The sequence below is a fragment of the Agelaius phoeniceus genome, chromosome 3, assembly GCF_051311805.1.
Source record: "Agelaius phoeniceus isolate bAgePho1 chromosome 3, bAgePho1.hap1, whole genome shotgun sequence".
NCBI classification, from domain to species: Eukaryota; Metazoa; Chordata; class Aves; order Passeriformes; family Icteridae; genus Agelaius; species Agelaius phoeniceus.
The window spans coordinates 95,418,225-95,444,561 of NC_135267.1; the positions used below are offsets into that span (position 1 = coordinate 95,418,225).

The following is a 26,337-nucleotide window of genomic DNA, read 5'->3' on the forward strand; positions in this document are numbered from 1 at the left end:
GGCTGCTTGCTGTTTGCACCTAGTTTACTGTGGATGGTGAACAAGTTTTATTGCCTGTGGATTAGTAATACATAAGGAGAAAGGAAGGATGTGACAGCAAGTGAAAAAGCGTGCTTGGAGTTCAGCGTTTATTAATGACCTGTTTTGTTGGGTTTTTTAACTTGAACTGAGAGGGAGGAGAAGAGGGAGTGAGAGAACACAAATGCTACAACAACTTCATAAGAATTCCTTCAGTGCTGTTTATTCACCTGTACATGAACACAATTTTGTGGTGGAGCTCTGTCAGGCCAGGAGAAAACATGGACATCTGGCCATGCAGGCCCCTTTTAGCCACATGCTGGTTTTTGGTCATGTAAAAGACTTTTCCATACCAAACATGCTGCCCTGCCCCCCTCCCTCCCTCCCTCCCTCCCCTGCCCCTACAACCCTCCTCAGCTGGGAAAGTTGGATGAGAGACAAAGATGGGAGCCTCTACCTTCAGTCTTTTACTACTGTATGGCTGAGGGATTGTCAAACTATTCTCTTACCTTTGTGAGGTGTCAGTGCTAGCTCACAGTTTTTACTACACAGTGAAAGGGATGTTGAAAAAAAGGCCAACTTACCCTCCCTCCCCAGTCCCCTCCCAAAAACCAGTTTTATCTATGAACTCCAGGGCAAGGGGTGGGGAAACAGCAGCCCTATCTCTGCCTGCGAAGGCCATGCAGGCTGCTTTTGGCAAGTTACCCACTTCCACTTTCTAGAAAAGCTGGTTTTGTTCTTCAGAGGTGGGTGTCAGTGAATGTGGTGTGCTCTTTGGTGACAGTGCTGAAGCCTTTGATGACATTGACAAGATCTTCTTCATCTACGTACTGTAAGAAAGGGAAAAAAGAAGAATATCAGCCAAAGCTGTACCAGACTAAAGGTGATTTCTTCATTTCTCTTTCCTCCTACCCACTAAAACTCGTTCTAAAATAGATAAATAAGTGCATTTCTAATGTCCTACTTTTCCTCCCAGGATAAGATAAGAACCTAAAGCATTCAAGCACTTGAATCCAAGGCAATTAGGTTTTCACAATAAGCAGTAAGTTAAAACACCACAATCAATCCCTTTAATTACTCTATATATTGGACGAATGGTCAATAATACAGTGTTTGTTACAGTGTACTGGGGAACTTGGAGCCATGAAAAGAAAAAATACATGTTTACATTTTCATTTTGTGTAACAACCTCCTCACGCATGATTTAGGTAAAATTTTGTTCTTCAAGCTTCCACTACAGCCATTCACTAGATTGATTTTCAGGCTAGACAAGGGGTGAACCAAACTTGAAACCACCATTCCTAAGCTACTGTGTGTAATAAAAAGAACTGACTCAAAAACATTGCAGGAGGTTTTGTTGCAAGAGAGTAGCTGAGCAACACAGGAGCAGAGTCTTGTCTTGGGTTTGTTCAGGGCAATGTAAAACAATGCACTGATATGACTAACTAAAAATGAATAAAAGAAACACTATATTGTAACTAGCCCAGAAGCCCCATGCATTTTAGGCATGGACTTCCTCCAAAGTAAGTATTTCAAAAACCTAAAAAACCTCAAGTTAGTGTTTGAGATAGTGGCTATAAAAACAAAGAGCATTAAGTAATTAAACACCTTACCTAAACTATCAAAAAACCCATCTACAAAAAAACTCCTAAAAATAAAAAACCAACAAATAACAGTTGCCACCTCGACAGTGCACTGCCAACAGTACAAAATGGCTCAAAATGCCATAATCCCCATCCACAAAATAATCCATAAACTAAAAGCCAAAAAAATACTCAATAAAACCCCCTCACTCTTCAACAACCCCATTTAACATAGACAAATCTAAAAAACTAAAAATTAACTATAGACTATCATTCCTTAAATAAAGTAACTCCACCACTAAGCACTACCATACCAAACATACTAAAAACTCCAATACAAACAAAAAATCCAAAACAACAAAGTAATATACCACTATTAACATCACCAGGACATTTTTTAACATCCAACACATAATCAAAAAAAAATAAAAAAACCTATACTAATTACATTTTAATTATACTTACTCAATAATAAAAAAAAGCAATCAATAACCTTATTACTTAAAATCATGATCTCTCAAAACAAAAACCTTCATATATTTCTAATCCCTAAACTTTTAAAACATTTTAATGCCTTTTTTAATCCCTAAACTTATTCTCTTATCCAAAAATAACTAAAATTTTATCCCTAACACAGAATTTTTACAATAAAAAATATACAATACACCTAAAACTAACCACCCCAAAAATAAAAACGCAATCCCACCATCTACCTTAAACTAATCCAAACTACACAAAAAAAATTAAAACTCCCAAACATCTACATCAATAAGATCATTATATAAAATATACAGCAACAAAAATATTTTAAAAATCATCCAAGTTTTCCAAAAAAACCAATTTCACCATCAAAAAATAAACATTTAAAAACTTCAAAAAATCAAGTTCCTAAAAATAAAAAACAAAATAAAAACCATCAAATTCCCACCAACATCATCATCAAACTCACATTTCCACCAACCAACAAAAACAACACACAAACTTTTCTAAACACTATAAACTTTTAAAAAATACTTATTCCTAAATACAACCAAATTATAAACCCTCTCTACCTAATCACCCACAAAAAAACTACTTTCCAATTAAACCCTAAACAACAACACTTTACCCAAATCAAACAAAAAAATCACTCATACAGTAACCCTTAACCCAATCAAATCAAAACCAAATATAAAAAACATGCTCTACTTTACAAACAAAACCCATAATCTAACCTGAAGCCTTTACCAAAAAATACCTAATAAAACTCAAAATCAACCAATAAAATTCCAAAACCAAAATTACAAAAATTGTAAAACCAACTACATTCCAAAAAAAAAAAAAATTAACAACCTATAAAAAGATCCAAGCTACCTCAAAAATAATCAACATCAAAATACAACTCCTCCTAACATCCCAACTGCCAATACTAAAAAAAATATTCAAAACAAAAATTCCCTCTACCCACCATACCACCAATACCACATAAAACAAATAAATTACACTCATCACACAACACACCCATATTAAAATATCTAAATCACTCTAAACTTAAAAATAATTACAAGTTAACATTAATATAAAAACTTTAATCTCATAAACAAAAAAACTGAAAAAGAAATAACACAAAAGTGTTATTAAACTATTAAACTATTTTAGTTTTAAAACTAAAAAACTCCACCATCCAACCAACCACCAACAAAAAAATTACTTTACACTCTTTTTACTAAAAGAATGTAAATAATAAATCACATTATAAAAATAATGGATTCTTATTGACAAAATAATTCTTATCACATTATAAAAATAAAATTAATAATTCTAATCACATTATAAAAATAAAACAAAAATTGAAACCAAGCATGTAAAACTCCACATAAGAACTTGCAACAGCTACTAAAAAAAACAAATCAACCAACTTACTAAACTCAAAACTTTCAACTAAGCCTAAATATTATCAAAAAACTCCGAAACATTACCTCTACACTAATTCATAAGTAATAACCAATACTCTATAAAAATAACTGAAGAAACCCTAATTGACATTAAAAAACCCCAATTTAAACTACTAAAAACCAAAAAAAACATCACTACCGAAATAAAAAAACTATCTTTAAAAATCCACCATAAAAAGACCCATATTCCCCAAAAAATCAAACTAATAAAAAACACCGAAACAACAAATAAACTACAAAAAAATCAAAAACTTAAATTAACAACACAAATAATTATTCTTAACTCAATAAACCCATAATACCTCAAATCCTAAAAAAAACCACCTATAAATAAATAGAAACCCAAAAAATAAATTTAATCATAAACAATATTTCTCAAATTATCTATAACTATAAAACATACAGTACTATCAAACAAACCAAACAAATAAAACCCCTGTAATATAAACAATAATCCAAATATAAATATAAAAAACCTAACAAATGAGCTACATCACACTACCCCAAACACTCCATAATAAACATTATATACTAACAATAATAAAAACCACCACAAAATAACTAAAGACCTACCCTATACCTCACATTGCAACCCATAACACTATCCTAAACCATAACAATAAGTAATTTAAAAATATAATACCCCTAAAAAATTATATTAAACAACAAAACTGAATTCAAAAACAGTCTTATCAACACCTAAACTAAAAACCATAACATTAAATTAATATACCATATCCCCTACCATATACCAACTACAAACAAAATTTAAAAAATACATTAAACTGTTAAAAACCATCTAAAAAACATTAAATAAAAATAATTTAAATTTAAAAATATTAACAAAAACCACCTAATTAACACCCAAAATTCCACCAACAAAACAAACCCTACCCAATCTAAATCCCTATATACAATAAACAAAACCAAAATCCAATAACACATATAAAAATTTATTAAAAAAAAGTTTAAATCAATTCTACCTCAAATACAAACAGACCCATTAATAAAATTATCATTACTCAAAAATCAAATTACACATTATACCTAATACAAAAAAATAAAACTACACTATATATATCCAAAAAAAATCTAATTATTAAATGAAAACTATATATAAATATCACTATTTACTAAATATTACTACCATTATCTATCTATATATTCTGTATGGTATTTATATTTATAAAATTTTCAATATATTTTTTTAATAACTAACAGTATAAAAATAAAAAAATATTCTAAAATAAGTTTATAATAGTAAATTACATCCCATTCATGTATTTAACCCAAAAATAAATTTTACACCTTTTAAACTAATTCTAAAAACAAAAAAAAACCCAAAAATACCCCACACAATTTATTTTCAAAAACTGCACTCACTCCTCCACATTCCAACTCCTAAATTATATTATCTACAGCACAAACAACAAAACAAAACTCTCCTTTACTTTTAACTACTTTTTAACTAAGTAAACCAAAAAAATTCCTAAACTATAATTTTTTTCCTTTTCTTAAAACTATTTAAACCTACTCTCAACTAAACAACCAAAAAACAACTCACCCAACTAAACCTAAACCACATTTCCAAAACAAAAAAACTGATAAAAAACTAAATAAACCAAACTACAAACCATAAAAAACTTTCAAAATTTATCATCTCTTTTAAAGCGACAAAAAAAAGAATTATTATTATTCTTCATTTTTTATACTAATAAATACTTTTTCTATTTAATAAACAATTTTTCCACTTTTCTCCAAAATATCTTTTCCCAAACTAATTTAAAAAAACAAAAACTTAAATCTACTTTCTAAAAAATCCCCTTTAAATTTTTTCACTCAAATTTCCCCTAAACCAAAACAAATACATGTTTTGTATTTGTTTTGTACACATGTCTAATGTGAGGTTGATAGACAGAAGAGCTGCTGACTTGATAAAGCAGCTGAGCTGATGCTGTTGAGGGTTGTCTGCCACCAAAAAGAAGTAAAAATTTTTGTTGTCTGGCTTCTGCCACTCCTGAAACTCACTGGAGTATTTTTAAACTCATTCTAATGTGCACATGGGGGGTTTTGCAACCTCAACTAAGTCATGGTGTCAGCCCAAGGTAAGTGGCTGGAGCAAGAGCTCCCTCTGAGCAGCAGGAGCTGTTCTTTTGGCTAATGGGAGCACAGAAAGGGGCACCCTGGTGAGTTGTTATTCCCCAGGGAATTAAAATCACAAGGATTTGATAGCTCTGAGAAAATGGGAAGGCTGACTCATGATAACACTGGATTGGGAAGTCCATGAGCTGCAGAGTGCAGGCTGGAAGTTAAGCTGTCCCTAGAGGGGTTTTGCTTAGAGTTATCACTACCTTGTTGGCCTCCTTGGTCCTGCTGTTGTGCTCTAAGTGGGTTGACAGTGATGGAACCAACACCCCTATTCTGTGGTAAGCCCATATGTTCCAGCCCTTCCAGGTGTTTGGTGAACTGAAGGTGAAAGTCTGAGGAAGCTACTTAGATGTATGTGTCAGACTATCGTCCAGTTCATTTGCATTTTGGACAAGACCCACTCCCTAACTTGCAGTCACTAACCATCTAATTCTGTTACTACCTAATAGGTCCTTCACCCCCATTCTGGGTTCTTTTTAGGAACCCTAATTTTCATATTTTTTAGGAAGGAAATTCATGCCTCACTGATCACTGAAGCCCTTCTCATGCATTTGGTCAGGGAAGGTTGGAAGTTAAAAAGCCTGTTTCCTGGTGACAAGGAGGAAGGGAGGTCATCACTGTCCTTGGCTTGAAAATCATGCCTTGTATCTGTGTGTTCAGATCCCTGTTGATGACACTGTCTAGTTCTGTCCTGTATTAAAAGAGAAATACTTTGCCTGCCCCCCTAACCTTATTCTAGTCCCATGTGGTCAGAATTTGAATTAATTTGTCACACATGCCAGGAGATCTGAGCATTTACAAAATCTCTGCATTGCGACTGAGCAGAGGACAGAGAGCAGATGTCATCAGCACCTGAGTCCCAGTTAATAGAACGGGAGTCAATAGAACACAACCTCCTGCCTCTGGCTCTAAATGTGCGAAGGATGCCAAGACATACCACCTCAGACATGAACATTTGCTGAATTGCATGGAAAGAAAAAAACCACCAAATTGAAGGGAATTCTTAAGGGTACATTTCCTTGATAACCATAGAGTTAATAGTTCAATGGAAACCTTAAAGAGATGCACATGGATCACTTGTATCCAGTAAGAGCAGTGTGTGATCACCTGCAACTCTAGAAGAAAACAGTAAACTTGAAGAATTTTGAGGATCTAAGCTATGGCCATGTCCTTCGAGGCCTTTTGGCTGCATCTCCAGGAAGTCATGACATTTAGACTGTCTCATGATTCCAACAGAACACACAAATCTCTAGCAGGTGACACACAGCAGCATCCCAGGGGAGCAGGAGCCCTTACCAAGCCACGGCCAGTAGAGCGATGGTTGTGAAGGATGGCATCCCAAGGTGAGTCATCAAAAGTCTTCTTGTCATAGAGGTTGAGCAGCTGGCTGACACTGCGATGGAGAGAGGCGGGGGAGTACGTGCGGCTCAGCTGGCCCTGACTCGGCCTCCTCCCCCCAGCTCCCAGACGGAAACTGCGGTTGCTCGTGGGAGAACCAGCCCCTGGGATTTTTGTATCTGCCAGTCCCTGTGAGGTAGACACAAATTAATAAAAAAAAAAAACAAAAACTGCGTGGTTTTAAATAATTTAGCTGAACAAAATGAAAGCAGGAGTGGAAGAGAACAGAGAAAACCATGCCTCAAAATCATGCAGCTATAAACAGAAGAAAAAAAGCCCAGACCTTTCCCTACTGTAGAACAATCATATAATTAAAAACAAACAAAAAGCCACCAATACTAAACCAGAATTTTCCCCATTTTTTCTCTTTTCTTCTTCCTAAGTTTTTTTTGAAGTACCAACAAGCAGAAGTCCCAAGATTTTTGTGATAGTCTAGACTTGCACAGCAAGAGGATGTTTGCAGATCTTTTCATCACCAGGGGAAAAATCATCACCCACCAGGAGAAACATGCAGTGTCAGATGCCTTTGTGCATGCTTGGGTCATCTGACACACCACACGTCTGGCCACTCTGCAAGCTGAGGACTCTACCTCAAAGTGCATCGTGTATCTTTTGAGAGTGACGCTGCTTGATGAATCGGACGTGTCAGCAATAGTTTCAAACTGAGATTAAAGAGAGGGAGGAAAAGCATTAGGGCAGGGCAAGCTGCAGTGTAGAGGTACCTGACAGAGGATGTGAATTAGCTGCAGCTCTGTGAGGGAGAACAGTACAGCAGGATGTGGGGGAGTAGGGGAACTGGCAAAGACCAGACACTGTTTAATTTTTAAGTGGTCAAAGTACTGTGTGAGCAGCCAGCACTGCTTGCCATGACCTCACTAACAATTGTAAAACAAGCAATTTTGCCGCTCCATGGTAGCTCTGTCCTAACTTCTCAGATCAGTCCTTCAACTGCTGCACTAAAAATCTTCCTTTCTATTAAGTCCATGAGCTGTTGGAAGAAGAAAAAGAAAAAAAAAGTTTAAAAAAAAAAGAAAAGAAAAGAAAGAGCAGGAACATGAGAAGGAATTGTGCAGGCATGCCAACAGCAAAGACATTTTAAAGTCAAGAGGAATAAAACAAGATGACAGACTGTAGAGGAAAAGGAATCAAAACCATGAGACAAAAAAAAAAAAAAGAGTTTCTTATGCTCTTAGCCTTTGCCAGGAGAAGGGGCACACTGGAAATCCCATTGTTTCCAAGAGCTTCTTGGTTGAGGCACAGATGCAGTGTCTTGGCACCGAGACAAGAAGGAACAGAATGCGTGAAGGATGCAGGAGTCACTATGCTGTTTGATGGTGCTCACAGGAAAAAGAAGCTGAGAAGTGACAAGAAGAATCATCTCATGGCCTGTGCCTGGAAGAAGCATCAAAATGGAAGGCATGGCTGCTCCCATTCTCAATCCCATAACAACTGCCATGTTCCTTTTATTTTGCTTTTTCAAGGGGTAGGATAGCGCTACTACTCTGCTACATGATGGAACATGTTTTTTATGTGTTCTTTTTCAGAGTTATAACTTCTCAGGATAAAAAGAGCCTTCCTCTTTATCACTTCCCAGTAGCCCTCCTCCCACCACTCTGATGCCCCCACTGTGGGTCCATGTGCAAAAACGCACTCGTGCATTTTGTGAAGTTCTCTAGCTTTTTCCCTGATTACTCTCGCTCTACTCCAAACCTTCCTGGCATGCTTGTCCTAGAGCAGTCCAGCTGGGTGGTAGATGGATACTGGCAAGAAATAAAGCCTCTCCCTAAGTCTTGTTCTTTGCAGGCATATCTCCTGGATACCTGACAAAGACTGTCAGATTGATCCTGGTTAGCCATCCACAGCAGGCAGCTGGGAACACATGAAAGGTTCCCCTGAAAAGCACATTTTATCATCTACCTTCTCACAGCATGCCAAAGACTTCTCAGCTCTACTGCAGATGTCAGCTAACATGAGGTGACAGCAATGGCTTTGCATTTCCTGTGACTCCAGATTCAAAGTTTGTCTTAGGCATCAGAAGCATTTCAGGGCCTGCAGACCAGGTGTCCCAGAGCTCTGTTTGGACTAAGCTCTTGTAACCCTGCTTGGTGTGCCCACACAGATATGGCTCCTATGGGACCAGACAGTCCTTTCCCTACACTAAACAGCCTCCACTTGGTAACCAAATGTGCAACAAACTGTTGGAAGGAGGAAGAAAAAGTTTGTGTGTGTGTTTGATAGGGCAGGTATCATGGATATAAACTGGCTACATTTTTCCAAACATACCGGATGGGTTTCACCTGATGAATACACACTCATTGGTGATGTTCTTTTCTGGAGTGGAACTAAAGGAGGCCTGTCTCGTGCATAAGGTTGCTTGTGGACCTTCCTCTGAAGAATTAAGGAGAGAAGAATAGCCAAGAGGATCAAACCTAGAACTACCATCAGCACTGCAAACCACAACTCGTTGTAGAATTTTGCACGTTTGGATTCTGCTTTGTCCTTCTCTCCAGGTGTTGTCAAGATCAGACCTGTAAAAAGAGGGATTAGGGGAGAAAGGGACAGTTATTTCAAGAAGCATTTAACAATATGCCATCCCTTTCCTCACTAATAAATTAGGCAGAAATTTAAGTAATTTTGTCGTCATGTGCTTATTTGCACTTATGTTCAAGGTGGCATAATGGTTCAATATGCTAGCGGGCTGCAATAAAAAACTTACTACCCTCCAGAGACCCTGCTTAAAGCTCTGGCATTGCTGCTTAGGCTGGAAATCACCACTGCATCAGCAGCTCTTCCGAAAGGAGGTAGTGGTGGTGGAATGTGAGGAAAAAAGGGTTCTCCAAGTAACCTTGAAGAGTGGAAATTACTACAGTAATTTCAGAGTGGTACAGATAGAGGACATTCTCTCCAGAACAACTGTGCAGTTACAGGCCTGTGCAGTTAACAAAAGAGAAGGAGGAAGGCTTTAATACATTAATACAAAAGCAAGCAACATGAAACATTTTACTATTTCTCTCCCCCAGCTGCTAGAAAACAAACCAGTCACGTGGTTGGCTTTGCTTATGCACAACAAAAGTGTAAGAAATCTCAGTGACAGTATTTCCTGGTTATTTGGAATCCTACATGTACAACCAAACTCTTGGCCAAGGAATTTTCAGCACCTTTGCTTGCAAGCCTCCTCTTCAAGTTGCCCACAGTGCCATTCAGGTTTTCAATAGACTCTGGGTAAAAGCAGCAATCAAAAGAACAAAGGGGCAGAGTGTGGAAGGTGATGGATGTAGAGCAACTGGGAACATTTTATAATGCCTTTAAGGCAGCCTTGCCCGAAAGTCTGCAGGATAATGGAGTGAAAGCATGAAAAGGGATATAAGGGAAATGCGGAGTAAAGACTAATTGCAAATATAAGGCAGATTTATTTTAAAAGGCTGAACAAGATGCCACATAAAAAGGAACTTAATTAAACGAGTTAATTGATTCAGTTAGAAATAGCTCAAACAAGGAACTTAGCAGAAAAAAGCACAGTATTTTGGAGCAATATACTTAGGTAAAAATAAAAGAAAGAATATTACATGTCTGAGGAGAAGATCTGAAGATAATCATGAGAATTGTCCAACTCCTGGAAGTGTTCAAGGCCAGGCAGAATGGGGCTTTGAGCACCCTGGTCCTAGTGGAAGTTGTTCTGCATGGCAGGGAGCTGGAAGTTGCAACCCAACCATTTTATGATTCTATGATGGTTGGACTCAATGATCTTAAAGGTCCTTTGCAACCTAAAGGACTCAATAATTCTGTGATGTAAAGAACAGAAATCCATATATGGCAAAAAAGCACATTACCTACATACCTCAGAAACAAGGCACTAAGGAAACTCCTGCAGTGAGATGCCATCCTGCCTGGCATGCACTAATACCAAATTTCAAGCACAAACACATCAAATGAACAGGTGCTAGGTAATTTCTTCATGTATTTACCAACTCCCTCTCCAGCGTTGTACTTGATGACTGGTGTCATGGCACTCCCTTCATCAGTGATGCAGGTCACTTGAAACAAAAAGGCTGAGCAAAAAAAATTTAGAAAATACTATCAGCAGCAGAAATAAAAATTATTTAGGTGTTGCTTTTCACCATTATTCACCAGCAAACCTTCATGTCTAAAAAAAAAAAAGGCAGGAATAGCACACAACCCATCATAATCCACCTGAGTCCCATATCAGAGCTTCACAATTCTTTACACATCGGTATTGAAATTCTAAACTATGAATCATGGCGGATCATAAGCAATCATCATTACGATGCTGCTACAAATTATGTTCCTCTTTCACTACTCAATTCTTCCTTGTCCAATATTTGTGGCAACTTTCAATTTTTTCATCACTTTGCCCTAAATCCCTCATACTTCATTCATGGCTAAAACAAACATATTAAGAACATTTGAATAAAAACAAATAAAGCATTAGCATCATTGCAGTAATCAGAAAGACAAAAAATAAATTACAAAATTCTTTGACATACAACATTCCAACGTCATCAAAACAGAAAAACAGAAAACATTTTTCTTGCTGCTTTTTCTTCCCCTTTTTTTCCTCTGTTGATAATTTCCTTTTATTTTAAAGACTGAAAATTTCTAGAATGAAACTGTATTTCAAAACATGGCTGGTTCCAAGAGCTACTGACTTAATTTGTTTGATTCAAATGAAAATTCAAGCTCCAGTCTTTCCTGAAACTGAAGACTTCTATATATTTCCCTGACTGTAGCCCTGAAGGATGGAATTGCAACACAGCTTCAGGATTTGGGAAAACTTGACCATCATTGTGAATCAAAACAGTCTCACCCAGTCAGGTATAATGTTTAAGAGAAAGCTTAGCTCTATGGATTTTTTTTCAAGGATTTGCTTAGATACTTTTTGGCGTGGCTGTATGCTCCTTTGGTCTTAGCTTGGGATTGAAATGGAGAATTTTTTTTTAAAGTTTGTTGCAGTGTGTTTTTGATTGTCATGCAGTAGTCAGTTTTATAATCCTTCCTATTTTGTATTGTTTTAGTATATTTTATTCCTAATGGATTGTTCCTTTACCTCCTGTGTTGTTGGTATTTGCCCTAGTTGTCCCTCTCTGCAAAGACCGGCCCTTTTGTTCCCTGTTCCTCCTCCCATTGAATGTGAATCCCTCCCCAAGCCTGCCCCTTTCTCTAGAAACTTCCCTACCAATTTTGTATCCTTTGAAACCCCATTGGTTTGTTTAAGCTATTCTCCTCCCCTGTAGTCCCATATTGGTTTAAACATTGTATTTCCCACCTTGTGTTCCACCCCCAGTTTCTCCCAGTTGGTTGAAGATTGTATCCTCCCCTGGGTCCTCTCCCCATTCATAAGTTGATGTATGCATTTGAGTCAGTGTCTTTCTGTCCCTGACCCTCAGGGGAATAAACTCCTTTGGAAAACATACAGAAGACCTCTCCCTGTTCCTTGTCCCTGTCCTTGGCACAGTCCTATCCCCAATGCAGTCCACCCGTGCCCTAGAGCAGCTGTGCCCTAAAGCTGCTCCCTGGATTCGACAGCTTTCTGGGGACGGCCCACTCTCGCTGTTGGGAGCTAGTCAGGCTGAAGAAATCAGGCAACACAGCAAAAGTTCAGCACACAATACTATAATTTCGCTCAACACACTCTCCCAGAGAGGAAGCTGTGGGAAACTGACTTTTGTCAGATGTCCTTGGCAAGTAGAGCTCGGTGTCGAAGCCGCTGTAGATGCGCTGCCCGCTCTCCGTCAGCGCGTACTCCTTCAGGCGCCCGTTCAGCACGAAGGTGCGGCTCCAGTCAATGTGGATGACGGATAAATTGCTGACCACGGAGAATGGAGCCATGTACCGAGGTGCTGCAGAACAAGGAAAAAAAGCTCAATTCTGTGAATTTCTAGCCAGTAGGCTAGAAGTGATTTGGTGAGTTATACAGCCAAGAGAAAGAGATTCTCCAGAATACAAGCTCTCTGCCACATGCACTCCCCCTTTTCTCTCATAGCCATGTGTATGATTAGGGAAGCTACAAGGAGAACAGAAAAAGCTGCTGTAGCATGCCAGCCTCTGCACTGAGAAAGCAGAGATATATCCTGAAATCAAATATTGAACTCCCTCCCTTTGCTTTTATGTATATGGTACTGACACTAAAACCCTACAAATTAAGTTCCAGCTTAAGGCAGAGGACAGGGAGACACAGGAGGTTGTGAAAGCCTGATTGCAGCAGGCTGGGCTGTGGGAGCTGCTATGACGAGGGTTCTTTTGCAAGCCCCAAGAAATTGCTGAGATCATCTTAAACACATGCGCATACATGAAAACATGGGGTTTCAGAAAAATGAGAACAGATGGCAGGCAGACAGAAAAGAAACCCAGAACTCACTTCAGGGAGGAAGAGTTCATCAGTTGGGCTCAACAGCTTGCTGACAAAAAACTTCATTTAAGTTTGAGGTGGTCCTTTCTTGTGGTGCTGCCATTAAGCCATCTGCCCCGTATTTGCTGTTTTGCTCACAAGAAAGCTGCTTGTCCAGCTGCACTTTGCTGCTAATTGCCCACTCTCACTAAAGCAAGCCTTCGAGGCAAGAGGAAGCAGTCAGAGAGACTCAAGGAAAGAGGGACTCTGTAAGCCTGGTGTGAAGAGGTCAGCAAGGCAAGAAAAGCAAGACTGAAAGAAGAGGACTTTGGACCTAGTGGGTGGGGGATTAAAAATTGCTTTCAAATCCTTTTGTTCTATGTGTCTCACCAGTTCCTTATGAATTTTCTCCATTTAAAAGTTCATAATCATTTTCCAGCCTTTTAACTTGCAATTTAATAAAATACAGCTTTGGACATAAGGGATCTTTCTTTTATTTGTTTGTTTTTTGGTTGGCTGGTTGTCTTTCTGTATTTTTTTTTCCTTTGCATTTGGTGTGGCGTTTTCTTTTCAGTGGTAACATTAAAAAAATCTGGGCCTGTTCTACCTGAAATTTTCAGCTAAGGATGTATCAGATTACAGATTTTGAGTAATTACTTGGCAGAACTATCAAATGATGCAAAAGGGATTTTTAGAAAGGTGATTCTGAAATCCTGACACGAGATAAAAAGTGAACATCGTCTTTGCCCTGACCTGACAGACTGAGATGAAATGCCCATCTCATCTGTTATGGAATGACTCTGGCTACAGCACTATAGATCTTTTTAATAAAAGCTGATGTTAGACTACTACAAATTCAGTTTTGATGGCAAAATCTATTCTGCCTGTAGGCACAGGTCCTGCATGTTTAATTTCCATGCATACCACCACATGGCCTTAAAGCAGTGCCTGCAGTGGTTGAACAGCAACAAATTCTTACTTCAGTGTTCACAAGCATCCAGATGGTATCCAAGGAAAACTTTTATGAATCCTAGCAGAAGTGTGGCATGAATTAGGACAATAAGATTGCTCCTGAAAACAATCACCAGGTCTCTTTCAAGATCTCCACTTTTCCAAGGGCTTATTTATGGTAGTATATTTATTACTACACATCAGCCTTCTGGTAATACTTAGAACATTTTATGTTCTGCAGCTTTGCTGCCCATTTTCAGTAAAATAAAAGGTTTCCAGGCTCCCAAGATAGAGGATGTGACATCAGATGATGAGCAAAGAAATATTTTTGAAGGAATGAGCAGTTAAGCCCCAGAGCAGAATTTCAATGAATGTTCAGCAGAGACACAGTGACCAGGGACAGGGAAGAAGAGGTTTCTGGGGATGTCCTCTCTCCCAGAGGTGAGGAAGTAATTTGGCCCTCAGAAAGAGGCATGACTGGTCAGTGGTGCATTTCTCATACTCACGCTCCTTTTCCGTAGTGAATCCGATCCATTCGGAGGCGCTACTGCCAACAGAATTGTAGGACACAACTCGCAGGTTGTAAGTTGTGTAAGGCTCCAGGTTGGACACGTTGGCACTCTGTCCTTTCCCTGTGTACTTCACCTCAGTTGGGCCAGGACTGCAAGCCTTCACTGCTGGCTGTAGGTTCAGAGGACATGCCATGTACACGTGGAGCTCGTAGCTGAGAACAAAGTTGAGATTGTGATGAAGGAAGGGCCCTAAATAACATAAAAGCCAATCCCACATTTTGTCCTAACTGCTGTCTGTCTGGCTAGTGGAGAAGAAAATAGACCTGATCCCAGTTTTTCTCTTGGAGATTTTGGTCCTAACTGTGAGATAACTGGGCAATTGTGGTGGTAAATCACACTCACTGTTTATGCCTGTTACCTTGCTGCCCTCTTCTGCAAGTCAAGATTTTTGCCTAAGTAACTCCAGATTGCTGCTCTCTCATCACTGCCAGTTGAACTCACAACTATTTCATTACTCAACCACAGCTGTCCGACAACCACCTCCACTCACAACAGCTCATCCTTTCCACCTTTATCCTCCCCGGTATCCTGCTCAGGAGAAAAGCAATCACTGTATGAAAAAACTTCCCAGAAAGTGTTCAGGCTACAGGGAATGTCACCACCAGCATGACAAGGAAGGAGTGTGACTGCCACAACTGTTCAGTGCCCTCAGCCATGGAATTCCAGCTCACATTGTTCTGGCACTAGCTCCAGCCAAGGTGGTGTGCAGCTTCAGCTGGGTGGCAGCTCCTACCTGGTGACGATGCCGTTGGGTGACTGAGGGGCGCTCCACTGGAAAGAGGCATTCCTGGAGGTCACGGTGCGGATCTGCGGCGGAGGCTGCTCCGAGGGCGGAGCCGGCTGCGTGGTGAACTCAGCCATGGGTCCTTTGCTGCAGCAATTGAAACAGGTGCAGGCCTCCACACCAATGGAGTACGTGGTGAAAGGTTTTAGCCCATGTATTGTCTGCTGGGTGGCAGTCCCTTCTGACAGCTGTGAAAATGAAGAGGGAACTTGTCACAGCTTCAAGCACCACAAGTACTAAATAAGAGTTATGGAGGTCAATTAACCCCAGAAGAAGACAGGCAGAAGATTCTGCATCTTCTTTAAGTCTGACACTAATGCAGCTGTTGTGTAATGGGAACTCCGTGTTTTTCTCCCATTATGGAGTTAAAGGACGCTCTTCAAAGGAAAAGACCATGCCATCAGTGGCCTCATGACATCTTTAGTTGAGCTGTGACCACTGTATGTCAACTGCAAATGTCATTCTCAGCAACAGAGAAGCTGAAAGCCATTAAAGGAAGACTCTGGGATAACTGGTACTGAAGCAGAAAAAAAATTAATGTGGAAAATAGTTACATGATAAATGTGCTAGCAAATAATCATGCATATCTCAAAAGCTTCCTCAGTATGGATGCAAGAAACAGTGCTGGGCAGCATGACACCAATGTGTCTGGTGGGTCAGGTGACTCCCAGACAGGAGAATGTGTTCTCTGGTAGGAACATCTGAGTCAAGAGCCAACATGATGCTGCTCTGCATTCAAACAGACGTTGTGCTGGGTGAGCCTGTTAGGAAACTTTCCTAAGCTCAGTAAGGGAGAACTGGCAGTTTTGGCAAAGGAATCAGTGCCCTGCTCTGAAACTGCTCACAGGAACTGCCACTTCACCTTTTTGCTGTAGTCATTTGTTGGTATAGCTTTTTTGAAGCCAAAGAAATAAAAATATGTAGAAAACACCAACAAGGGGCAACATCTGCTCTCATTTGGCAGCATGTGATTCAGCAGAGTTCAGCAAAAAAAAGAAGACAGTCAAGCAAGCAAAGGGAAGCACTCGGTACTCCTTGATGCCAGAGGCAGAGGCAGAGGCAGAGCCAAGCCAGCAGTATGGCAGGTGTGAGGGAATGGAAAAGGAAGGCCATGCAGGCACCAATGGGACGAGCTGGCTGAATCAGACACAGCCACAGCCAAGTGCACTGGAAGGAATAAATGGGTAATGTGAAATCAGTAGACAGCTTAAGCTCACGGACAGGACAGTGCATTGCAGAGCAGCTAACCATGGGACGCCAGGAGAGGAAGGCAGTCTGTGACCAACAGCAGCAGCTTGTAATGACAAAATTGCTAAAGCTAGAAAATACAAGTGGAAGTACAGAAAAAGTGCTGACAATACTCACCACCACATCAGTCCCTCTGGAACCATTAGAAAACAGCCTGTAGATACTGACCACCCCGTTAGGCTTAAGAGGGGGGCTGATGCTCACCACAGCCACAGTGGATGCCACGGTGCTGAAGAGGGGAGCTCCCAGGCCCTCGGGAGGGGCAGGGCCTGTCCGGCAGCGGGACCAGCTGCTGGGCGTCCGGCCCACCGAGTTCACTGACCACACCTTCCACACAGAACAAAGAAACTGTCAGCAAAGAGCTCAGGCCTACAAAACACCTGCTGTTAGCCAGAGGGGCTACTGCAGCTCTACTGGCACTGGGTGAAACACAGCACAATGGCACTCCTGGAAAATGCCCCTTGATGGCCAGTCGGCACCTGTGTTGACCCAGTAATTTTTTAACAGAAGGGTGGAATATTTCCCACTGCCACACTTAGCGAAAAGAAGCAAAAGTCATGTGTCAGGCAGTGTGTGCTCCTGTGTCTTCATACCTGATCCTCACACTCTGAATTCCTACCCCTGTCTGTGTCACACCATGCCAAGAGGACTCCTGGAGGAGCTGCAACCAACAAGAACAGTGTTTTCAAAGACACCTGAGCAAAGATACTCATATCTGGTCCTGACACTTTCTCCCTTCTGCATATTTTCTTCACTTATGCAGGTAGCCCTGATGAATTCAGCCTGGCCTTGGGTGACACTTAAAAGTTGCATTCACCTTGACTGAATCACACAAGCCAAACTCAAGTTATTCTTTTGAACCAGTGAGCTTAACAGGAACATCCCTCTCCTAAAAATATTAATGTGTCAATTATTTGGCAATATTTTCAGTAACTTGTAATATAAATAAAGCCCACTGAAGTGTGTAGTTAATACAGCATCTCTCATTTATTTTCACAACAACATTTGCTTTATTGCATGAGCACAAAGGCAATGACTTCAGTTCCAAAATTTCAAAAATTAGCAGCTTGAATTAGGCCTGATTAAAACCCACATGTCTCTATGAACTATGCCTACTGATTTTGTCAGCTACCCAAAACCAGAGTGATCTGCAGACTACATAAAACTCAGCACTTATTAAACACACTCTCCAACAAATCTGCATGAAAATTAAATTTTGCTTTCATCAAGGACTGAATAAACATATGGAAGGATGTATAATCTTATTTATCAAAAAGCATTTGTATAATTAAACACGAATATCATAAAAGGTTGCCTTAGGTCATCATTTGCATGAGTAAGTAATTTGTAGAATGTCAGGAACAATAGACAGAATAGATGGATGCATGAGCATATAGGGTTAAATTAGACTCAATATTAGCCAACCACATAGTGATCAATCAGAATGATAGATCTAAATGGCAATACAAGAGGACTGTCTGAGCGATTTTTAGTGTAAGTATTCCTTAGTAAGCTTTCATGTTGAGCAGTTCTAACTGCAGTAAAACACATTCTTATGTGATCTACTAGGGGCACTGGTCCTGGGGAAGGGAATGGTGGGACTATGTCTTGAAAAAAACCAGGCGGTTTAGAAGTAAGAGTTGTTCAAAATTGACCCTGAATCCTTCCAGATTGCAATAATAACTTTCAAGAACACAGGACACTTTACAAGGAGCCTGGGGAAGGAAAAGGGATAAAAACAACTAAAGTGGCTTTGAAGGTTGAGGTTCTGCCAACTACAAACCCAAAGATCCTGCCTGATTCCATCAGTAACATACAGAACCATGCTAAGTAGAGATGATGCCCTGCAATAAAAAGCTCAGCCAAAGCACTTTCATTTCAGTGGAATCAGTAATGCATCTCTGTTGTGAACTATTCATAAAGTCAAACTGTTCACTTTACTGCAGTAGGTCAAACCCTGTATCTCAGTTCAGTTCCAGCTGCTACAAAGATTTACCCACAGTCATTCATTTCAAGGGTCATATTTCTTTGTGGAAAGAATAAAACTCACATGGAAAGAGCAGCTCTGAGTGTGGCACTGGCAATGGCTCAGTGCTTACCTGGGCTCAAATGCTCCAGTTACATCCAGGCTGTGGCCTTGATGAGCACGGAGCGTAACAGCGCCAGGCCTGACCTGCTGAGCAAGCTGCCCACAGCTGAAGTGAAGGTGATGAGCTAGGAACAGAGCCTTCCTGTGTAGCACAGGAATTCAGCTTCAGAATGGAATTGCCAAGGAATTTTAGAGGAGAGAGGGATGCAACTCATTTGGGAAGCAAACACTTCACTGAGGGTTGGATGGAGACTTCTCACTTCATCAATCCCCCATCTATTGTAGGTCTCACACCTTGTATTTCAGAAAGAAGACTTAATTCACAGAATCACAGAATAAACTGAGCTGGAAGGCATACACAAGAATCATCAAGTCCAACTCCTGGCCCTGCCCAGGACCATTCCCAAGAGTCACACCGTGTACCCAAGAGTGTTGTTCAAATGCTTCTTGAACTCCTTCAGGCTTGGTGCTGTGATCACTTCCCCAAGAAGCCTCTTACTAGGAAAGGGCCAGAAGCCAGAAAAGGCCATTGTCACAGAACAGAGTAAGGATTTCTTCCCCATCCCAAGCAGTGTGTGGTCCTCTTGTGCCACAGAACTAGGAGATTTATAGCAGAGAGGAGTCCCTCTGACCCTGGGACACTCTGTTTAATGAGACAAACATTATCTCGTTTGGTCTTATATTTTGTGCAGGACTGATGTGCATTTCAGAGGAAGTAAAAGACAAAACGGAAGGCTTGGAATTCCTGAATGTTTCTACTGTCAGAGCAGTCACCCCTGGGAAAGAGAGAAAAGTAGGATAATGACAGTGGGGATGCCAACTCTTGTCCCAGTGCCGACTTCTGCTTCCACAGCTGCATTCATTACTGGATGCCAGTGGCTTTGAATTGCTTAAATAGAGACAAAGACACATCCCTCCCTGAAAACTGTGCACAGAATAATGAGAACATGATGTGCATATGAGTCTCTGGTTCCTTTGAGCCTAGGAATGGGCTGAAACCAGAAAAGCAACATCAATGTTGTTGGAGAAGCACTGCTGCCTACCCTCCTCACCCTGCAGTGGCCTGTATCAGACACACAGTTATGGGTTGGGAGCCCAGCTGAGGAAGAAATGTCCTGCTTGTGTAAGCAGGGGGTGACAGTGACATGCAGTACCTGGCTCCTGATGCATTTTTATCTCCTTTTTAGCTGAGAACAATGTGACAAGGCCTCTTGTACTTGAGCACCCTTCCAAGCACCCTTGCAGAGCTGATGGTGCTGTCCTCACACACAGCAGTTTACGTCACCCCATTGCCAGGTCTGGGGTCATTAGTGCGGCCTGGGGTTTTAATAGTAATCTTGTAAGAACAATCCCAATCCAGTGCAGCCTGGAAGAGACTGAGTGGACACTTAACTGTGGCCTGCAGCTTCCTTGTGAGGGGCAGCCAAGGGGCAGGCACCAATCTCTCCATTCTGGTGACCAGTGACGTGCCCCAAGGGAACAAAGCGGTGTCAGGGGAGCTTTAGGTCAGATATCAGGAAAGGTTCTTCACCCAGAGGGTGGCTGGGGACTGGAACAGGGTGTCCAGGAAAGTGGTCACAACACCAAGCCAGACAGAGTTCAGGGAGCATTTGGACAATGCTCTCAGGCACATGGTGTGACCCTTGGGGTGACTTGTGCAGGGCCAAGAGTTGGACTCAGTGATGCTTGTGGGTCCCCTTCCACAGGAGATTCTGTGACTCTGTGCTCATCCTCTTTGATACTGCAGCTAAGTGGTTAAAGGACTCCTTCAAGAGTCAGGTAATTGAGGTTCAATCACATGATCCACCAGAGGCAGTCAGGCCTGCTGCCCAGGTGGATGACCCCTCTGTTCTTGGGATGCTTTGCCCAACTCTCTGGAAAAAAAAGGGCCAAGGTCATGGCCATGTTTGTGTGGGCCTGACAGACAGACATGGTCTGAGCATGCCTTCTAGACAGACACCAGCTACTCAGCCCTGCCAAGACATGTGTCCAGCAGAAACCCCCTTGGTGTCTGAGAGTCTGTAACGCCAGCTTCTGAGACAGCTGTGACAGCTAAACAGGACTTCTGAGGATCTGAATTCCAGATTTACACTGACCTAAGCTGGAGTCCCTTAACTCCCTTTGCTTCTGCTCAACCATCTGTAAAAGGATGGATGGTTATAAAAATATTTCCCTGTGAGAATCGCTGTCCAAGTAAATCCTGGTCAGTGTTTGGAAACCTGGGGCAGTAAATCCACAGAACTGACTGCAGATGGAAATGCTGGTGTTTAGCCACTTCTTTGCAGGAAAAAATGGGGCAGCATGGCAACAGAAACCACAATGAGCAGTGTCTTTAAAATCAGAGGTCATGGCTACTCAAGAAGTCACCACTAAACAGTCATGGATGGAAGATGTTGCCTGGCTAGCCTGGTTAAACTGAAATTTCATATTTAGGCTTCTGTAAAAAGCTTTTTGGGGTCACAGACAATCTTTATAAATTGGGGTATAATCAGCATCACAAATATTTAATCACATTCATACAGAAATATAAAGAGCCTAACAGGCAGCAGCATAACCTTCTTACAATTATGAAAGACCACATAGGAACATGGAGCAAACAAGAAGCAATCACATCTTAGGGATGTATTAAATGGCAAAACACAAAGAGCAGAAAGCCAAGAAAAGTTTCTTGACTTTTTGAATATTCTGCCTCAAAAAGCATTAAGTCTGACATCATGGTGCATGGCTCAGCACCCTGCCAAAAGATGTGTTGCTGTTAAAGGCTGCACTGTCCCTAAAAACCAGGAGAGGGCTCTGAAATCAGCTACCAAAGGTTACTAATTAATGTTTTATCAATCTGCTGGCCCCTGGCTCAGACTGCACTTTGAAGTGGAGCCAGAAAGAGAAGAGAGGGGAGAAAACTCTCTAGAGAGCATATATTCAGAGAACTGAAGAATTCCAGTTTTACAGGTAACTAAGCTTGGGGTTTTTTGGTCATAAATAGAGCCTTCATAGATCCCTGTTCCTGGAAGAAACCTGTGATCGGTTGCTCAAAATGATCACAGTACAACCTGAAGGCTCATCGGCATAGCAAGAAGGGGCAAAACTTACGAAAAGCAGGACAGGACATTCTGAGAAGAGTCACCTTACCACAGTGAGCCTGTTCAGGCCTAGTAGAGCTAACAGCTTCTGCAATAAGGGCAGAAACAAGGGCACCAAAATCACCTTGGGAATAGATACAGAATAATGATGTTATTACTGTAGATGCTGACAGTGGAAGAAGCCCATGAGATGACTTCCATCCCTGAACCACACAGATTCATCTGCTATAACACTCTTGAAGCCCCATATCTGTATCAAGGAAACTATGTTTTGAACTCAAATCCCTGCAAAAGGGACCCTCAGGCAGTGAACAGCCTGTGGAGATGGTGGAACTGTCCCTTGCTGTAGAGATCTCACCAGGCAGAAGGGTGCTGGGGGCAGCTTGCCTCAATGAAGGCAGCAGTCCTGAGCTGCTCCTGACTTCCCAGGCCAGGAAGAGCTGGGATACCGTGCATAGCACAGAGACCAGATGCTTCCCACCCTTCTTGCTTGCAAGAGAGCAAGCCAAAGAGCTGAATACCAACCAGCAGTGGCTTCTGGCTCCCTCCATGTCCAACAGGCACTGTGCCTTGCGCCATTCTGCACTGCGCTTAGTCTACGGTCCATCACAGGCGTGTCTGTGATGGGACAAGATCTCAGCTCTGAATGTGTCAGCAGCTTGCAACAAGTTCCTTCAGACACTCAGAGAACAGCATTTTGCCTTAGAAAAAGTCTCATTAGTAAGTCACCACCTCTCCCTGGCTCTGAGCAGTGCTCAGAGCTGTAGAGAGTTATGGAGGGCTGTAGGTTCTGGGAACCACAAGGTCAGACTAAGCCAACCCTTTTACACATGCATGTAACTCTACTTCTGTGTGTAAGAGTCAGGTACAACTTGGATCTCTGCTCTTATGGTAAGCAAAGACTCTACACACCTGTGACTGCTGGTCTTTCCAAAAAGAATTCAATGCTGGCACAGCTTGGCACATGCCATGAGAGACAAATGGTAGCAGAGCAGTTTGTACTGCTCTTCTCTTTCTAAAAGCTGTTTCATGGAGACCTCAAAGACCCAGCACTACTTTGAGACTTTGCTTTCCATTTCTCGACTTAGATTTGTTCCATTTCTAGCCTTACTTTTCCATAAATGCAGAGTTTTCACAGTGTAATTCTTTTCCAATATGGTAAGATACTTTAGGGTCATATAAGATCTGACTTCAGCAAAGTCAGAAACACAGCCCTCAATTTTTGGTTATGTTCCAATAGCAACCTTCAAGACAATTGAAGAGACCACAATCTTGGCTGGTTGAAATGAAAGAAAACCAAAGAACCTCCCTCTCACCATCAATTGCAGCATCCTTAACAAGTCTTTGTGAATGGACTGTCATACTGGCTGGCCAATTTGGAGTTACTTATGTGATATCAGCAGAGCTCAGAGCATGAAGCTTATTTACCAAAATCTAGCATTCAGCATTAGGATAATGTATTCACATCTGGGCACTTTGGTATCAGGCAGGTATTAGCAAAGCAGAATGTTTAAAAAGTGGGTGCAGTTTATGGTGGACAGAGCAAAGGTAGAAGAAACTATCACATTCATTCATGAGTAGGGGAACAAGAAGGTAGTAATCAAATGTGTGCTTCCTGATTGCCCCTTCTCAGATTGCCCTATACTTTTCCCTCTTCAACATTGTTACTCTCCTTATGGAGGTCATAAACATATAATGGAATAGATTTCAGATCCCCATTTCTAGTACTGTGTTAATTAGAGCCTCTTAACATTGCTATTCATCTCCGCTGTTCAAATGCTAATAATAGAACTACTAAACCCATTCTGGAAAAGGGAAAGACAATAGGCAAAAACTTTGGGACTTAAAAAAATTACCAAATTTTAAAGAAAGCTCATTCCATATAACATAGCATAATGCCAGTAATTAATGAGAGATGTAAAAAGGTTTAGCTCTAAAAGATAGAAAATTAAATAATTTGTTTCCTATGGGTATATAATGAGATAGTTACCAAGTTCCCATGAGAGTGATAAGCAGATATTAAAAGGTCTTTCCAATACCTGTAATGGCTAAGGGCAACAGCTAATTCAATAGATTCGATCAAAATCACCACTTCTTTCTTTGCTTCTGATTTATTACTTTGGCTGCAGTTAGTCATCACTCATTTTAGTTTGCTTTTCAGCAGTCATAAATTATGCCTCATAAATAAAAAGATACAATCAAGGAAATCATATCAAGGAAATATCTACAGCCCTGGAGTATATTTTCCCCTGGTACTCACACTAATGTCTTTTTAAAGGATAGCTTGCCATGGTTTTGAATATGTCGGAACCAAAATTTACTGAGAAGGGTCCTGCATGAGTGGCACTGTAAGAGTCTCATTGGTAAACCTGGATGCCAACAAATCCAGTCTAATATCCATATTTAATTTAATGAAAAAAAAAATTTAAAGGTTTTATTGCATCAACACACTTGAATTTAAGATTATGTTGACAAGAGAAACACACTGCCTGAGGTGGGGCTTAATGAACAAAATTATGTGGTTTCAAATGGCCCTCTTCTACTAGGGGAAAGGAAGTATCTCATTCTGCAAGAGGATATCTAGAGGAGGTATCATCATAGCATCAGTGAAACAACAGTTATGTCTGCTTTACTTTTCAGAAGCTGAGGTCAAATGTGGTAGTCTAATGCAGATGTAGTATGAGAAATTCTCTGTAATTGGAAGCAGAAACCTTGTAAGAAAAAACAGTCTTACAAACAAAATAACAAGAAGGGAATGGAAGAAAGAACTACTTTTTTTTAATGTCACTGCCTTGCAGTGCATCTTTCTGTAAGAGAGATGGGAAGAAATGGGGAATTTAAAGAATGAAGAGGAGTCAGATATGAGGGATATTACAAATGGGTAACTATCCATCATTGGTGAACCAGAAAACCAGTTTTACCTGATTTTAAACTGCAGAAGTCACTGACCTGTTTGTCAGTAACTAATCAGCACAAGCTGGAGCTCAGCCAACAATGTGACACACAGGCTGGTAAACCAAGTGTCCTTCCTAGCATTGGAAAATGACCAATGGGGCCAACCTATTATACACCCCATGTAAGTGGTCCTTAGTCTTCATGACTTTGCACCCATTTATTTTTAGTTTATTCCTCCAAAATTAGAATATCATTTGTTTTCTCTTTGAGAGGACCCAGCACATAGTTACCCTGGTGTGTCTTGGGGTATTTCCTAGACCCTTCAGCTGGCTGCAGTGACAGGAGGGTGAGAAGGACTCTCCACACATGGAAGGGATGCTGTGCCTCTTACAGTGGTCAGAGGCAGACACCTCCAGCACTGCAGCCCTGTCTCGGTGCATTGAATAGTCCTCTTGGAGAATAAACCTCTGCAGGGAGTCATAAACCTTTCTGAAGAGGGACAATTGTAATTTTCTTTTACATGTAATTTGTAATTGTCTTTTACATGTTCTGTGCCTGCCAAATAGAAATAAGGATGTGTCCTAAACCAGGAAGACATTAAGCCATTAATCTAAAGAAGCAGTTTTAAGGACACAATTAAGTGTAATTGTGGAGGAGTGATACTGCATTTGCATGGAAATCACACCACACTGTGATGAGAGCTCTGCTTTGCACTAAATGCCACAAGTCTCTGCTCAGAAGAGCTTTTCTTTAGCTGAGAAAAACAGGTTTGACTCTATAGGCTGCTATATGGTAACAATGATTCCCAAGGAAGGCCTACATACTCCTGTTTCAGAAATATTCCAGGAAACAAAGGATTGCACTTGCAAACTCATTGGGCCTCGTGAGTGATAATGTTTGTTTTAATCATGGGGATTTTCAGGAGATCACACAGAAGTACATGGTTAATAGAGTTGGGGATATCAAGCAGAATTCCAACAAATACCTAAAAGATGCTCTAGAAAATGCAAGTATCTAAATATACAACTAGACCAACAGAGGGAGTTTCAAGATCTTAGTGTTTTGTTTGAAGTATGGAAATAGGCACTGTATGCCACTTAAAACCCCACTGCAAACTAGCAGGTGCTAATATGCAGAACTGGCCCTTTCAAGTATAAATGTGCTTCCTTGAAGAACAGTGACCTAAGCATTTTTGGGGGCATAGTCCCTTCTGTCAGCATGAGCTTCTAAACTCACGTCATCATTTCTGGAAGTGCAACTTCTGCACCTGGTTTTATAAAACCTAATATTC

The 26,337-nt window shown here is 40.7% G+C and overlaps 1 protein-coding gene across 10 annotated transcripts in view; it reads right to left on the reverse strand.

Moving 5' to 3' along the window:
* Positions 1 to 219: 219 nt before the first annotated feature.
* Positions 220 to 26,337, reverse strand: part of USH2A (usherin) — a 373,658-nt gene continuing 347,540 nt past the window's right edge. For 4 of the 10 annotated variants that reach the window (XM_077175908.1, XM_077175907.1, XM_077175914.1 and 1 more), the window contains 9 exons: positions 17,100 to 17,309; positions 15,684 to 15,922; positions 14,885 to 15,102; positions 12,763 to 12,939; positions 11,047 to 11,130; positions 9,365 to 9,609; positions 7,672 to 7,743; positions 6,980 to 7,210; positions 220 to 848 (listed from right to left, as the gene is read on the reverse strand). In XM_077175908.1, the coding sequence (XP_077032023.1) occupies positions 759 to 848; positions 6,980 to 7,210; positions 7,672 to 7,743; positions 9,365 to 9,609; positions 11,047 to 11,130; positions 12,763 to 12,939; positions 14,885 to 15,102; positions 15,684 to 15,922; positions 17,100 to 17,309 (1,566 nt within the window). In that variant the 3' untranslated portion in view covers positions 220 to 758. Of the gene's footprint in view, positions 849 to 6,979; positions 7,211 to 7,600; positions 8,474 to 9,364; positions 9,610 to 11,046; positions 11,131 to 12,762; positions 12,940 to 13,460; positions 13,647 to 14,884; positions 15,103 to 15,683; positions 15,923 to 17,099; positions 17,310 to 26,337 lie in introns of those variants that run through there. The other 6 variants (XM_077175909.1, XR_013181496.1, XM_077175910.1 and 3 more) reach the window with 6 other exon arrangements.